This window comes from Nothobranchius furzeri, chromosome 9 (genome assembly GCF_043380555.1).
Source record: "Nothobranchius furzeri strain GRZ-AD chromosome 9, NfurGRZ-RIMD1, whole genome shotgun sequence".
Taxonomy (NCBI): domain Eukaryota; kingdom Metazoa; phylum Chordata; class Actinopteri; order Cyprinodontiformes; family Nothobranchiidae; genus Nothobranchius; species Nothobranchius furzeri.
The window spans coordinates 46,568,321-46,584,200 of NC_091749.1; the positions used below are offsets into that span (position 1 = coordinate 46,568,321).

General features: G+C 43.6%; 1 protein-coding gene across 5 annotated transcripts in view; it reads right to left on the reverse strand.

Annotated features, from left to right (window-relative positions):
- The window catches only part of tspan4a (tetraspanin 4a), a 276,682-nt gene that overhangs the window by 194,635 nt on the left and 66,167 nt on the right, over positions 1-15,880 (reverse strand). Inside the window, exons 1-2 of one of the 5 annotated variants that reach the window (XM_070554911.1) lie at positions 15,121-15,160; positions 12,976-13,055 (exon numbers count right to left, since the gene is read on the reverse strand). In XM_070554911.1, coding sequence (XP_070411012.1) covers positions 12,976-13,055; positions 15,121-15,145 — 105 coding nt within the window. In that variant the 5' untranslated portion in view covers positions 15,146-15,160. Of the gene's footprint in view, positions 1-12,975; positions 13,481-13,794; positions 13,938-14,908; positions 14,986-15,120; positions 15,161-15,880 lie in introns of those variants that run through there. The other 4 variants (XM_054732257.2, XM_015953661.3, XM_015953662.3 and 1 more) reach the window with 4 other exon arrangements.

Consider the following 15,880-nt stretch of genomic DNA (forward strand, 5'->3'; position numbering starts at 1 on the left):
GGCCAAGGACAAAAAGGACTGGACTGATGCTGAGTGGTCCAAAGTTATGTTTTCTGATGAAAGCAAGTTCTGCATTTCCTTTGGAAATCAAGGACCCAGAGTCTGGAGGAAGAGCGGAGAAGCACAGAATCCACGTTGCATGAGGTCCAGTGTAAAGTTTCCACCGTCAGTGATGGTGTGGGGTGCCATGTCATCTGCCGGTGTTGGCCCACTCTGTTTCCTGAGGTCCAGGGTCAATGCAGCCGTCTACCAGGAAGTTTTAGAGCACTTCATGCTTCCTGCTGCTGACCAACTTTATGGGGATGCAGACTTCACCTTTCAACAGGACTTGGCACCTGCACACAGTGCCAAAACCACCAGCACCTGGTTCAAGGACCATGGTATCCCTGTCCTTGATTGGCCAGCAAACTCGCCTGACCTTAACCCCATAGAAAATCTATGGGGTATTGTGAAGCGGAGGATGCAATACGCTAGACCCAACAATGCAGAGGAGCTGAAGACGACTATCAGAGCAACCTGGGCTCTCATAACACCTGAGCAGTGCCACAGACTGATCGAGTCCATGCCACGCCGCATTACTGCAGTTATTGAGGCAAAAGGAGCCCCGACTAAGTATTGAGTGCTATACATGCACATTCTTTTCATGTTCATTCTTTTCAGTTGGCCAACATTAGAGAAACAAACATTTTTTCATTGGCCTTTAGAATATTCTAATTTTCTGAGATACCAGATTTGATGTTTTCATTGGTTGTCACCTATAAATATCAAAATTAAACGTAATAAACATCGGAAATACATTGGTCTGTGTGCATTGCATGAATATAATGTACAAGTTTCACGTTTTGAATGGAATTACTGAAATATTTTCAACCTTTTGATGATATTCTAATTTACTGGCCAGCACCTGTATATATAAATTAAATAGTGTTATCACTGATAACACTAATTAATTTATATTTGATCTTGATGGTGAAACTAAAGGCGTTTAACACTGAACACCTAACATGAATGCAGCTTCTGAGAGCTAGCTAATATCAGCTAAAACTGTGTTCTGCTGCTGCTGCTGCTCACCTTCCTTCTACTTGCTTCTGTTCAATTAACTTTTTCTCCTTCTCCTTCTTTTCTTTTCTGGAAGCCAGATTTCCCTTTCTTGGGAAAAGACATGACTGACTCTCCTGCCTCCAGCTCTGGCTGTCGGCATCTGCGATGTCTCATTAGCTGTACATGCCCCTGGCCGCTGGTGTGGACTAAACCACTTTGCACATTTTTAAGGGGTGATAGATGCCTCAGAGATTATTCAGTTATTATTTTTAAGGCGAAATGCTGTTTCTTAACCTCTTTATCCAGGTAAAGGGAAGTTTATTAAGACATTAAGTAAGTTGGGGGGAAAAAACAACAACAATAAAACATTTTTATTCAAAGCTGTCTCAGGGCCCCTCCCTGCAGTGGGCCCTGGGTAAACGGTACCCTTTCCCCCCCCAGTCCGACGCCCCTGATGCAAAGTGCCTTGTGGATCTCATGCAAATACATAAGCCGGCTCATTGCAGGACTCCACCATTGACGGTGGCGATCGCAGATCAAGGAATATCACTGAAGTAGAAATTGAGGTACTTGTGGGTGAGGCGGAAAAACGAAAGGAAGTGCTTTTGGAGGTCACAGCAGTGGCACAACAAAGTGTTCTGTGTGCGCACGAATCAGTACAAGTGATAATGCTGCAGGATTTCATAATTTTATCCTTCTCAGCAGCAGCACTGCAGGTGATCTCCATGTCCAAAATGTGCGTAAGCAAGGTCCTTAGTCAACTTAAAGTTACACACATTTTCCTGCTACGTTTTCTTTTATAAATTCCAAAGTTTGTGTGGAAAGTTGCTTACGCAGTTTTTCGACCCTGTTTTGTGCGTAAGCAAGCTTGATAAATGAGGCCCCCTGATCTTTAACCTGCTACTGAGCACAATCCAACATCATTCTCTATTGTTCAGGGGCCTCATTTATCAAGCTTGCTTCCGCACAAAACGGGATTGGAAAATTGCGTAAGCAATTTTCCACGCAAACTTTGGGATTAATGAAAGAAAACTTAGTGGAAAAATGTGCACAACTTTAAGTTGACTGAGGACCTGGCTTGCGCACATTTTGGACATGGAGAATACCTGCAGTGCTGCTGCTGAGAAGAATAAGATTATGAAATCCTGCAGCATTATCACTTGTACCGCTTCGTTTTCACACAGAACAAGACCCCCCAAATGCGCGCACACACACACACAGCCTGAAGCGCAGAATACAGAATGCAGAATATCAGCAGGGGGGACAGATTGAGACAGAATGGCATGCGTCTGTGACTGTGTGTGTGTCCTGTCACTGTGACCCAATTGATCATACACCCTGGCTACTTGGACAAGGGAGATCTGCGTCTGGCTGACTGTTTAGTGTACGTGACTTTCACCCAGGAGTCTTGGGATCAAATCCCGATTGGACCTTTTTTTTTAATATCCGCCACAGATCTCTCTGAAGAATTCACAGCATTGGCGTCTTCAGCAACGCTGTGCCACCCCGTGGATTTTCATTATTTGTTTTGCAAAAACACTTCCTATCATTTCTCCACCCTACCCACAAGTACCTGAATTTCTGCTTCTGTGAAATTGCGCTTCCTTGATCTGCCTTGATCTACGGTCGCCATTGGTGGAGTGCTGCAACAAGCCGGCTATTTACATGAGATCCACAAGGCACTTTGCATTGACTATTTATGGCAGTAAGTGGGCGTGGTGAGGGCGGGATGTGACTAAAAAGCAGCTGAGAACCTTTCTAGATAGTATCTGATTTATGAAGCGGAGATTGCGTGCAGCTGTGCGTACTCCATGTTTGATAGATCACAAACCTGCTTGTCGTAAGTACATTTTTTTGCTGAGCTTAAGTACGGTTTTAGTACGGATTCTACGCAATGTTTGATAAATGAGACCCCTGATCATTTGTTGCTGTTTCAGTCCTGACCTCCTCCAATTCTTCATTCATTTCCTCTTAGTTTCTGTATTATTTTCTATTGTTTTGTGTGATGATCCAAAGTTGGCCAAGTAATAAACCCACTGAGACAGAGTTCCAATCCTTAGTCTACTTCCTCCTAGCCAGCAATCACTGCACTCCCCAGATAAGCCTCAGCCTGATCCATCCAAACCATCATCCTCAGTTTCCTTACCCTTTGGCATCCTGCTGGTAATGACTCTCACTCATCCAGGGCATGGTAAGCATGGTAATCCTATCAGCTGGACATCTTTTGGAAAACATTTTACTTCTCCAAGAAGCTTTCTGAATTCCAACTGAAAGGTGGGGCATCACCTTGCAAGCGAATAACTATTAATTAAGCACACATGTTCTGAGAAAACCGAACCGCATGGGCACTAGAAGAATGAGAAAACAATGCCCCTGTTGACAAAGGAACTAGTAACTTTCCAGCTACCACATCGATGGAAGTCAGGGAGCTCACCTTTGTAATCAGAATGTTCAGAGCAGCTTTTGTCCAAGCTTCTCACATAATTGTTTTTATCTATGATTCATCTTCTTTATGATAATACTGTGGTCGCTCCAAAAAGTTGCTTCTCTGAACTTTATGCCCCTTCTGGGACATTTTCACACAGAAACACTGGAGCTTTTTAGGACGATGTGTGAACATTTTGGGCTAAACTTTTTTGGCAGTTTCCATTCACACATGAACTGTACGTGGCTGCATGAGATTTGCTGCTGAGGATGATGCTCTCACAGTGTGAAACATGAAAAAGGGGTGTCGGGAAGCGTGTGTCTGAGCACCCAGAAGCTAGGAAGTGATGCAACAGCATGTGGAGAATAGGGAATGAGTCTCTCTGATGATTGTTTTTGTCTTGAAATCAATAATAAAATTCTAATATGAAGCTGCAGCTCTGCATCTTAATTGAGCAGCTACACATTTAGACCTAACATTACGAGCTGATTTCCTACACTTTTTCTGAAGGTAGAAAATACCTGCAAGAAATGAGGGGAAAATGCTGCAGGCATTTGCATTCTCACATGCCACCAGAACATCTCCAGACCACTTACAAGAGGAGATCAGTGGCAGGTCCTGATTTTATTTATTCCAGTGGGAGCAGAGAAATTGAATAACCCCCACTGTGAGGGAAATATTAGAGCCATATTACAGGCCATCTATCGTCTGAACATTCAGATGCCAAATTGCTTTTCTAGATCAACAAATTTGGGGAAAAGAAAATTAGGTGAAGGTCTGCCCGTGTCTCAGCAGCATATACTAATGAGATCTGGCAACAGAAATACTCCATAAAATTATATGCTCCAATGTAGATGGAGATACCAGGGTTTTCTCATTACTCCTCCAATCTTCCCTAATAAATTTGTACAAGAGTTTACTTTCATCCATTCTGATATTGCCGGGTGTGTAGAACATGATGCCATGTTGGATTAACACAGCCTAAAATGTCCTTCATACAAATTAACAGCTGCTGATCAGTTGATTATACATCGTGCAAAAGCTTGGAGTTTTATGCTCGGTGTGACTAAAGGCAGAGTGCAAAAACACCACACAGCACTGCTCATAAAAATCGGAATCACACCTGTTTTTCACACAGCGTGAAGATGCTCTTTTTCTCATCCACACAAAGTACTATCTCACATTATCCCCTTGGTTTCACAAGGATGCTCCAGCACCTCCGCTGTTTTTACCGATTGGAGTAGTGATATTTTGAATTCAACACAATGTGGCAGTTTATTAACACTTGCAGCCAAGGTGCCGACACCTCACAAATATAAGTATCATATGAGTAAAGTACTGTGAAAAAGTATTTAAACTGCCTGTTGAATCATGATTTAACTGTGATTAGCCAGATTATTAGGAAAGTTGAGTTTATTTTTACCAGCCAAAACTGTAGATTTAAGAAATTCCTTCAATCAAACCATCCGACTGCATGACAATCTCAAAAAGCAGCACATCAAGTCCTGCTCTAAAGAAATTCAAAAAACAGAACATCTCAAGCTCTAAATAAAAAAAAGAGATATGTTTGTTTGAACTTTATGAAACTAACACTGCATTTCAGGAAAGAAAATTCATAAATACACTCAAACGTGGAGGTGGGGGTGTGATGGTGTGGGGCTGATTGCTGCTTCAGGAGCTGGACCTTTTGCTGTAACTGATGAAACCATAAATTGTTCATGACCAGAAAATCCTGAAGGAGATCTTTTGACTTTTGACCATAAATACTGGAAAACCCTGCAATGTGGCGGAATCAAGACAATTCTGCAAACCAAGTTGCATTTTGTATTTGATGCTCATCTTTGTCTGATGTTAGAATGTGTTTGCTGAGCTGGAACATTTCAGCGTGACAACAAACGATCAAGAAATCTTTAAGGAGGAAAAAGTTTTTTCACAGCAGTTATATTATTTGTATTGTTTTATATATACTAATTAGGCATGTTTCCGTTGTCAAAACTTCAAGGTAAATTCTGGGAGGTCCTCCATACAAATTCAGCTTCTGCAGGATTTTGCTGAGATGTCAGCAAATGGCAACTGCTTCGGCAGTGAGTGATGTCAAAAAGCATCAACAATAACAATAACAATAGTAAAAGTTTGATTCTATCGAATCTATTTCCCTCTGGGATTAATAAAGTATTTTTGAAATGAATTTGAATTGAATTGAATTGAATTGAAGTACAGCATAACTTAATCCATTCAGAGGACGAGAGCTGCTTTGTGATGTAAAATGTGGTGTTCAATGATCAGGAGAAACTAATTTTTACAGCGCTCTTTGAGACAACAAAGCCTTCTGAATTAAGTAGTTCTGGGAGAACTCTGTCGTGTTTTCTGGCATCAGGGCAGGCCCAAGCCTTTGTGGGGCCCTAAGCAAGTTTCTCTTTGATTCCCCCCATACCAACAAGTCAACACCAGATGATTCATCATGCCTAGGCTACGCCATTTGTGTAACATACCCACTATCATTGGTTTATTTTGTAATTAGCTTTGTAATTATTATTATGGATATTGATTTTAACTTTACTGGAGCAGCAAACCAACTAAAACAATCTAATTAATTTGATTTTAGAAATGCAGATTATTATTTAGGTGTGGTATATTAATTCAACTATTTGAAAGAAACATCAGCAGACAAACACTGAATTTACATTTTAAAAGTTAAGTTTACTTTCCATCCATCCGTCCATTTTCAGCCGCTTATCCAAAGTCGGGTCGCAGAGGCAGCAGCCTAAGCCGGGGCAACGGTGGCACAGGAGTTAAGTGCTCACCCCGTAATCGGAAGGTTGCAGGTTCGAGCCCCCGCTGTTGATGTTGTTGTGTCCTTGGGCAAGACACTTAACCCCCATAAGGTTGGTGTATGAACTTACATCGATTATATAAGTATCCTGGATATTTATACATGATATAAGCTTCATATGCTAATCTGCTTGGTCATTCTCAGAATCTACAACTGATAGCAAACAGTGTGATTCTAGTATGTAGTAATACCCTACACTCACAATGATCCATTTGTATCACACGTGGTGGGACAGGCATGTTAATTTCCAACAAATGGATATACAGTCAGTTGCTACCCATCACTAAATACAACTCCTTTGAATACCATGCCATCCAGGTAACTGTACCGAAAAAATTCTTTTTGGTTGTCATATATCGCCAACCAGGTCAACTCGGAGACTTTCTTGATGAACTCGACACCCTGCTCTCCTCCATTCCTGAGCACGACTGTCCCACAATGGTCCTTGGAGACATGAATATTCACCTGGCCAACCCCAGCTCATCAGGCTTCCTGTCACTTATGTCATCATTTGATCTAAAACTAGTACAAAGTCCTCCAACTCACAAAGCTGGAAAAGCACTTGACCTAATTTTCTCCAGAAACTGTGCCATAGACACAATCTCTGCCACACCGCTGCATCTTTCGGACCATTACTTCAACCATTTCAGCATGAATCTACAAGGGAGGTCCACTGCTTCCTCCCCAATGGTCTCATTCCGCCGCAACCTCCGCAATCTGGCACCCAACCACTTCTCCTCTCTTGTTATCTCCACGCTTCCATCTCCCAGCACATTCTCTGCTTATGAAGTGAATGATGCCACCGAGTCTCTCTGCTCCACACTCTGCTCTTGTCTTAACAACTTGTGCCCTTTAGCCACTAGACCTGCTAGATCCTCTCAGTCGCACCCTTAAATGATACCCTCCGGTCTCTACGCACCAATCTTAGAGATGCGAAACGGAAATAAACAAAAGATCCTGGTGATCAATTGAAATTTCATGAATTACTGTCCTCATTCTCTGCCAGCATCACTGATGCAAAGAAAGCTTTCTACACTGAAAAAATTCTCAGCTCTACTGACTCTCAGAAACTATTTTCAACATTCAAAACTCTGCTCAACCCTCCAACTCCACCTCCAACCAACAATCTATCAGCTGACACCTTTTCCTCATTCTTCACTGACAAAGTGGCAGCTATAAACAAACAGTTTACTCAGCGGGCCACTCCTGAACATTCGCTATCACAAACTCCTTCTAGCCCAACCATCTCAGGCCCTACTGCTTCATTTTCCTCTTTTTCCCCTCTCACTGAGAACTGTGTGTCCAAGCTTCTCACGTGCAGCCGCCCTACTACATGCCCACTTGACCCCATTCCGACTAAGCTGCTCCAAGCTATTGCTCCTACAGTAGCCGCAGCAGTCACACATTTGATCAATGCTTCACTGACATCCGGTACATTTCCCACCTCTCTCAAGCTTGCTCAGGTTAAACCGCTGCTAAAAAAAAAAACCCATCTCTTCCTCCAAATCATGTGGAGAACTACCGACCTATCTCTCTCCTCCCTTTTCTGTCCAAAATCATTGAAATGGTGGCTTTTAAGCAGATCACAGAATACCTCTCACAAAACTGTCTGCTTGACCCTTACCAATCTGGGTGCAAAAAGGGCCACTCCACTGAAACTGCTCTGTTAGCAGTGACGGAATCCTTAAAAGAAGCTAGAGCGACTGCCAAATCCTCAGTGCTTATCCTGCTTGACTTATCGGCTGCATTTGACACTGTCAACAATGGCTTCCCTTTGTCCACACTCTCTACCATGGGCATCACAGAGAAAGCACATGCCTGGTTTGAATCGTACCTCAAAGGACGATCATTCAGTGAATCTCGGCTTGGACAATCCTCTACCATGCACCATCTTGCCACAGAAGTCCCCCAGGGCTCTGTACTAGGACCTCTTCTCGTTGCCATATATACCACCTCACTGGGTGAGATCATTCGATCACATGGCTTCTCCTACCCCTGCTATGCAGACGACACCCAGCTCTATCTGTTATTTCCACCGGACGACCACACTGTCTCTGCACGAATATCAAACTGTCTCTCTGACATATCAAAATGGATGAAATCCCACCATTTCCAACTCAACCTCTCTAAAACTGAACTACTTGTCATGCCAGCAAAACCATCCATACAGCACAATATCTCAATCCAAAATGACTTCCTATCTCTGGCTCCTTCAAAGGCAGTTCGAAATCTGGGTGTTGTGATTGATGAACACCTGAACTTTAAAGACCATGTTGCCTCTGTTGCTCGTTCATGCCGCTTTGCGCTGTATAACATACGAAAGATCAGACCATACCTAACACAACACGCCCCCCAGCTCCTGGTGCAATCTACTGTCATCTCCCGCCTCGATTACTGCAATGCCCTTCTAACTGGTCTTCCAGCCTGTACTGCGAGACCTCTTCAAATGGTCCAGAACGCAGCGGCACATGTGGTCTTCAATCAGCCAAAAAGAGCACACGTCACCCCTCCGTTCATTGAGTTCCACTGGCTACCGCTAGCAGCACGCATCAAATTCAAATGGCTAACACTAGCATACAAAGTCCGAGTTGGTTCGGCTCCCATCTACCTGAATCCTCTTGCAAAAGCTTACGTCTCGGCCCGGCCGCTGTGGTCATCACAGGATCGTAGCAGTGCCTACACCACGCTCAGGACAATCCAGACTCTTCTCATGCACCGTTCAACAAATGTGGAATGACCTTCCAAGCACTACCAGAACAGCAGTTTCCTTTTCAATTTTCAAGAAACTCCTGAAGACCCTGCTCTTCAGAGAGCATCTTCTTAACTAGCATCTTCCTTGCACTCGTCCCCCCTCTCTACTGTCCACTCCTTGTTCCCTCCTCTCCATGACTGATGTCAGGTTGTTGTTACTGTTGTTGTTAGCCTCAAGGGCAACATGCCGATTATCACTTGTAAGTCGCTTTGGACAAAAGGGTCTGCTAAATACATAAACATAAACATAAACAAATCAGTATGTGTTTGATTTAACAAGTTAATCATTGTTTACACTTATACACCTCACATAGGGTTAAAGATTCTTATTCACAGTGTTAAGAATCTTGTATCTGAAGGAAGGCGTGTCTTTCTGAGGGGCGTTGGTAAATACTCAGAAACGTGTCAAATTCTGATTGGCCAAACTTGCCCAGAAATCATAACAAAGTAGTTTAATAAAACAAGACTTACTTCCCAATTAATTCAGTTTCTAGCTGACCCTCGAACCAGCCAATTCAGGAAAGAAGCATTTTTGAAACTATCTTCTCCTTTGACCTCCTGTAAAAGCCTCTCTGCAACGCTGCAGCTGATACCAGACAACCGACTCTCTAAGAGCCAAACAAACATCAACCTTAGACGCAAATAAGAATTCCAGCTTTTGGCCTTCACCTGGAGGGACCTCAGCCTGGACGGGTCTTATTGGAACTATCTACGGGTTCCTGATATCAGAGTTCACTCTACCGGCAGTGACCAGACGACACCCCGGATTGAACGAGAACCTCCACACCAAGGTTGCGTAGACTTGGCACCACAGATTGTGCCTGATGCTGTTTTTAAATAACCAACTCTAGTTAGAACCAAAAAACTAATTCTTTTACACCCAGATTTCACAATTTCTCTCAGATACAAAGAACGGTTGCTACAACATCTAGCTTCCATCACAACACCTCACATCCACCACATCACATTAAATTAGGAAAAAGAATTAAATTCATTTTATAAACTATATACTGTCTCTGTCTGAATTAATACGAAGTGTGTTTATGGTCCCTAAAGAAGCAAAGATCCCTAGAATCTTCTGATTAAACATTCAAAGATCAATCAGGTTGATATTTCATGGTCAAAATTAATATTTATTAATTGTTACAGTGTGAATGTGTGTGTAAATGGGTGAATGACTGATTGTGTTGTAAAGCAACTTGGGGGGTTCCAGGACTCTAGAAGGCGCTATATCAAATACAGGCCATTTACTATTTAAGCCGAGATTCCCAGACTTCCCTTTCCCCAGCTAATTGGACCAGGTCTTCCGGGGGGAATCCCAAGGCATTGCCCGAGCCACCTCAACTGGCTCTTCTCGATGTGGAGGAGCAGCGGGTCTACTCCGAGCCCCTCCTGGATGACCGAGCTTCTCACCCTATCTCTAAGGGAGAGCCCAGGCACCATGTGGAGATAACTCATTTCAGCTGCTTGTATCTGCGATCTCATTCATTCGGTCACTACCCAAAGCTTGTGACCATAGGTGAGGATAGGAATGTAGATCGACCTTTAAATACAGAGCTTTGCCTTCTGGCTCAGCTCTCTCTTCACAACGACAGATCAGTACAACGCCCGCATCACTGCAGATGCAGCACCAATCCGCCTATCGATCTCACGCCCCAGTTTTCCCTCACTTGTGAACAAGACCCAGAGAGACTTAAACTCCTCCACTTGAGGCAAGACCTCATTCCTGACCTGGAGAAGGCATTCTACTCTATTCTGAATCAAGACCATGATCTCGGATTTAAAACACATACTGCACATAGGTTTACTTTCCTTTGTTCAAAAATTAGAAACATGTGTAAAATGTGCCGCACTACAAAATAAAACCAAATTACACTATATAGATAAATCATTGTTTCAAAATATTATTTATTTTGTATTATTTAAGATTGTTAAAATATTTTTTCCTCAGGTCATCTTGGTGCACCAGGGGCCCCCCTGGTGGTGTGAGGGTCCAAAGCAGTTGCTTTGTTTGCATGCCTCGGGTCAGCTCTGTCTGGCATCGGGAGGTTATGATCAACGATTTTAGAACAGCGTGAATGGTGCTTATTTCCATTCTGCTTCACCAGCAACTCTTCTAGTTTTACTAATGCCAGTTGTTTTGGACGGCGTCTGCTGATGTAATTTCCTACTGAGCCACAACCAATAAGAGTTAACCAAATGTTCCACTCAGCGTCTTGACCGGGCTAGGGTTAGCACCTACTCCTGTTCAGGTACTCCAAAAGTTTATGAAGATATCCCAGAAAATAACCCATTTGGCCAGCCCAGTGAAGTGGAGACGTGCATGCCGGAAAGTTCCCATAGTGGAAACACACCTATTGCATATGTGTTGCTGCTGGTAGCACATTCATCTCCTTCTCTGAAAACAGCATCTATGTTACGAAGCTGCCAAAAACTTTTCAACAATGTTTTGATGGATATTTCCAGGGATTAATGGTAAAAATACACATGGTCTCTTTAAAGTTTTTCTTTTTTAGATTTAAAAGAACATTTTAGTTCTTATCCCTAAAATCTGGAAAACAATATGAGCTGAAAAAGTAAAGGCAGTGGTCTAACATTATACAGTACGTGCGTGCGTGTGTGTGTGTGTGTGTGTGTGTGTGTGTGTGTGTGTGTGTGTGTGTGTGTGTGTGTGTGTGTGTGTGTGTGTGTGTGTGTGCGCCTAGAAGTGAAGTAAATTCAAGCACTTTTTATTCCGAACCACTTCATGAAATCTGTCAAGCTCTTCCATGTGCTCCTCCACCTACAGCTTTGTGCAGAAAACACAGGGGTTACATCCAGAACCTTTCAAATTGCTCATCTGAAAAACAAGAATATTACCATGACATTTAAAATCTGGGCCATTTGACATATTCAACCACTTTAGCTCAGATTCATTATTTTCTGAGTCAATTTTGATTTTAGAGGACATCTTCTTTTTCCACCTGGAGGACTCAAACATTAATGACTTTCTAATAGGAGGGGACTACTGCTGTTTGTGGTCGTTATTTATCCCCAGCAGCTCTAGACTTAAAATGTGCTAATAATAAACACCAGAGCACAACTTTTTGCAGCAGTTTGTAGAGGATGTTTAGGTGATGAGGTTACTCATTTCTCGAAGGGAATTGCTGGATTACATTCCAGCATTCAAGGCCTCATTTCATAGTGATGAGAACAGACGTTTGACAAATCAAGCAATCCCACAGAAGTAACCGCAGAGGCGAAGTTCACTTTAAACTCTGTGACAAGTTGCAAATAATTGCACGGTGGGAGTTTGTGGTGGAACACAAGCTAAAGATCTTTAAATGTGAAGCACAGCGAGGGGGCAATGACAGGCGTCACAGTGCAAATGAAAGTGATCTGTTGCAGGGCTATCAGAGTGAGAGTGACAGAGGCAGACACAGAGGAGCTCCGACATCCCTGAAGCAAACAGATACCATCAAACAGATAGCGCAGACTGACAGCAGATCCACTGATGGACTGAGGAGGGCTGTTGCACTGGGAGGAGTGAATGGTAGAGGCAAGAGAAGACTCCTGCACAATGGCAACACTGTGATTAAAGTCTACGCACAACGCAGCCTCCCAATATGCCAAAGCTTAACAAGGAAAACAATGCAGAGTACACCCACACTGAAAGTACAATACCAGGAGCAGGGAACGCTCTGCTCACCCACACAGTGGGCTCTGTACACAAGATCTAAATGCACAATTTCTTTCTCACACTGCCCCTCTTTTCTCATCTAACACCTCTTTGATTGCAAGACAGCTCACGCAAGACGAGGAAGAAAAAGACAGAATAACAGAGACTGAAAAAGTTCAGAAAGAGAGGCATCGCTTTTCCACCAAACAAGACCCTTGCAAAACTTATTAATGCATTTGAATAAGAAAAAAAAGCTAATGAACTCACCCAGAAAAGGAGGTTGAAGAAGACCATTCCATAACGCAGGGCCATCATGCAACCCTCGGCCATCCTGCAGCGCCGCAGTTCTAGAAGAAATATGAAGGAGAGGTCCAGGTAAAACACCACATACTTCTTCCCCGGTGCGTAACGTCCGTTGGAGGTCTGTGGCCCCTTAGTTGTGTGGAAGCCAAATGCAAAAGGAGGTCTCTTATACTCAAACTCCCCACTGAAGCGGTGAAACCCTGACGTGAACGGCGGTGTGTCTGGTTTGCTGTCCAGAGATGGACTGCGCCGGTACGGGGTCTCATCTGTGCTTGAACGTCTCATTGTGGAAGCTTAATGAGCCTTTGATGTCTTTAATAGTCACTTCACTTTTGAGATTAGTCCACACTGAAGGGAAAGCTTTTACTCCACCTAGAGCTGGGTGAAGGGTTTCGAGGTACACCTGATCCCTGGCACTCCCTACAGCTGTTGGTTTTATTTTACTCTATGTGTTGGCACACCTGACCTGTTAAAGACAACGTGCTGCTACAACTCAGTCCTTATCTCTACTCTACTCTGCCCTAACACTCAGCAGAAGCCTTTGCATTTTTGCATTAACAGATCTGTACAACAAAACAAGTTTAGGACACAGTTCTACCATCTATAAATGCATTTGCACATCCCTGTCATCTTCTGTGTAATCCCTCACGCATAGATGGCATTCACTCTGAGATAAGCTGGTTTGCAGTTTCATCTCATAACTGTTCAATCAGATAAATGACAGGGGAGCTTAACCTGTCCAGCTGCTCTGAGCAGGCGAAAAAGGATCCAGAAATGTCCTACCTGGTCTCATGAGAAGTTCCAGAGCAGCTGCTCCCGGCCAGCATGTAATGACACCCCTGGTCTGGCTAAATCAACTTGTTTTACTCAGTAATGAATGAGACGTCCAGTGAGAATGCAATGCTGCGATGTGCTCTGAGTTGCCTCTGAGTGTGTGATTGTGGCAACGGATGTGTTTTTTGCTGACATGCAAAAAGCAGAAGCTAAAATAAAAAAGACATGAAGATGAGCGGTACAGATGCTGTTATGGATGTAAGAGGAGGTTTGGAGAGAGGGATGAAAGGATAAAGGATGCTTGTGATTGGACCATTCTTTCGCTTCTTGAATTAGAATCCCTGTGGAGTTACTGCCTTGACTAATTTCCTCTGTGCTTCACACGCCGACCCTAACTTGTCCTTTTTGCCTCTGAAAAGTGTCTAGGGGATGCGCTGCGCCTCTTCACAGTCTATTCTTCACACATCTACCAAATCACCCTCTTCAGCTCTCTCTTATTCTATTACTGTACCCCTCTCTGGTCTCCCCCCTCTGTGCTGACGGCGATTAATTAATTTCCAGACTCTCATCACTGAAGCAAAGTGTGTGGTGTCGCCTCCTCTTGTCACTCCCTCCTCCGCTACAGCGCTTCTCTCCTCTTCTCTAGGTGGGCAAAGAGATCAAGGTGTCCGTCAGGGTCATGGCAACGCAGCGAGAGAAGTAGGAAGTAGAGTTGGGCAGGTTTCCTCAGAGAAGCAAAAGAAAAAGACTGCAGTGTTTGAGCGGTGGTCCAGCCTCGCTGCCTGATGCTCCCTCCCTCTTTCTCTTCACAAGCTCTTTCTCTCTACCAAACCCCCTCCCTCCTTTCTTTTCTTTTCTCCCCTTTCTCACAAGCTGCGATGCTCTCCCCACCACTTGCACACTCTGAAACACCACATCCCTCCTCAGTCACTGTCCCCAAAAGCTTGCGGTGCGAAAGGCAGGATGGCAGGCGTTCATATTCTGGCCACACCCCATGAGGGCTTACAACCAATCAGTATCTTGCAGCTCCATCTCCTCACGCACACACACACACGCGCGCGCGCGCAGAGAGACATACGAGATAACGCTTGGACACACAAAGCCTGATGTGCTGTTAACATACCAGTGCTGAGAAGCCTGCTTTCTCCGATTCTCCTCTCTGCCTCCTGCCTCCATCTAATCCCACATGCAGAGGCTGTTTCTGCGCACAAACTCGGCTGCTCTCTGCGTGCTTGGCTTCAGTCATGTTCCCCTCTCCCTCTGGGCCTGAACTCGGGTCACAGAATATATGCGTATCTGCACACAGCACATATTTTCACACCGCAAGCTGCTCACCTGAAGTGCGATTCTGTATGGACATACGGAGGAAGCGCGCACTGCTGCTGACATTCACACAAAATTACTCCATGCTTCCCGCAGCCCTGTAGCCATCTGGGTCACTGGCTTTATGGGTCCACAGGCACATGTCAAATCTGCAGAGAGTGCAGACTATTAATGACTACTTCAAGTATGTAATGGACTTCTGTTTTGTATCCTGTGTTTTCATCAGTCTTTAGAGGAAATAGGACTTGGTGAAATTCAGACTGATGGACATTACTGAAAAGAGCAAGCATGACTGTAGGGTTATTGGTGGTGGTGGTGGTGGTGGTGGTTTGGGTGGTGGTTTTGTTTTTCAGAAAATACAAGGCAAGAGGAAATGTTAAAACATAAAAGAAAGTACTTTTATATACATTTGGAATCAGCAGCACCCATGTTTGTGTTTTAAAGATAGGCTCATTGCATTCAAAGTAAGACAGTTCAAGTCTTCCTCCTTTGTTATAATTGTGATAATTTTGGCTTATAGCTCATGAAAACCCCAAATTCAAAATCTCACACAGTCAGAACACTATGTAATGTCCAGCAGTAGTCAGTTTTTAGGTACTGTTTGACCAATCAACAAATTGTTGGTAAAATAACTTCTTACTTTTATAAACCTGGCTCTTTTCTGAATTAAAACGAAGTGTGCACAACCCCCTAATAAAAAAAGACTCCTATCTTCTGAATAAACACCGCAAAGACCACTCAGGGTTGATATTCTATATTTAGATAGAGTATC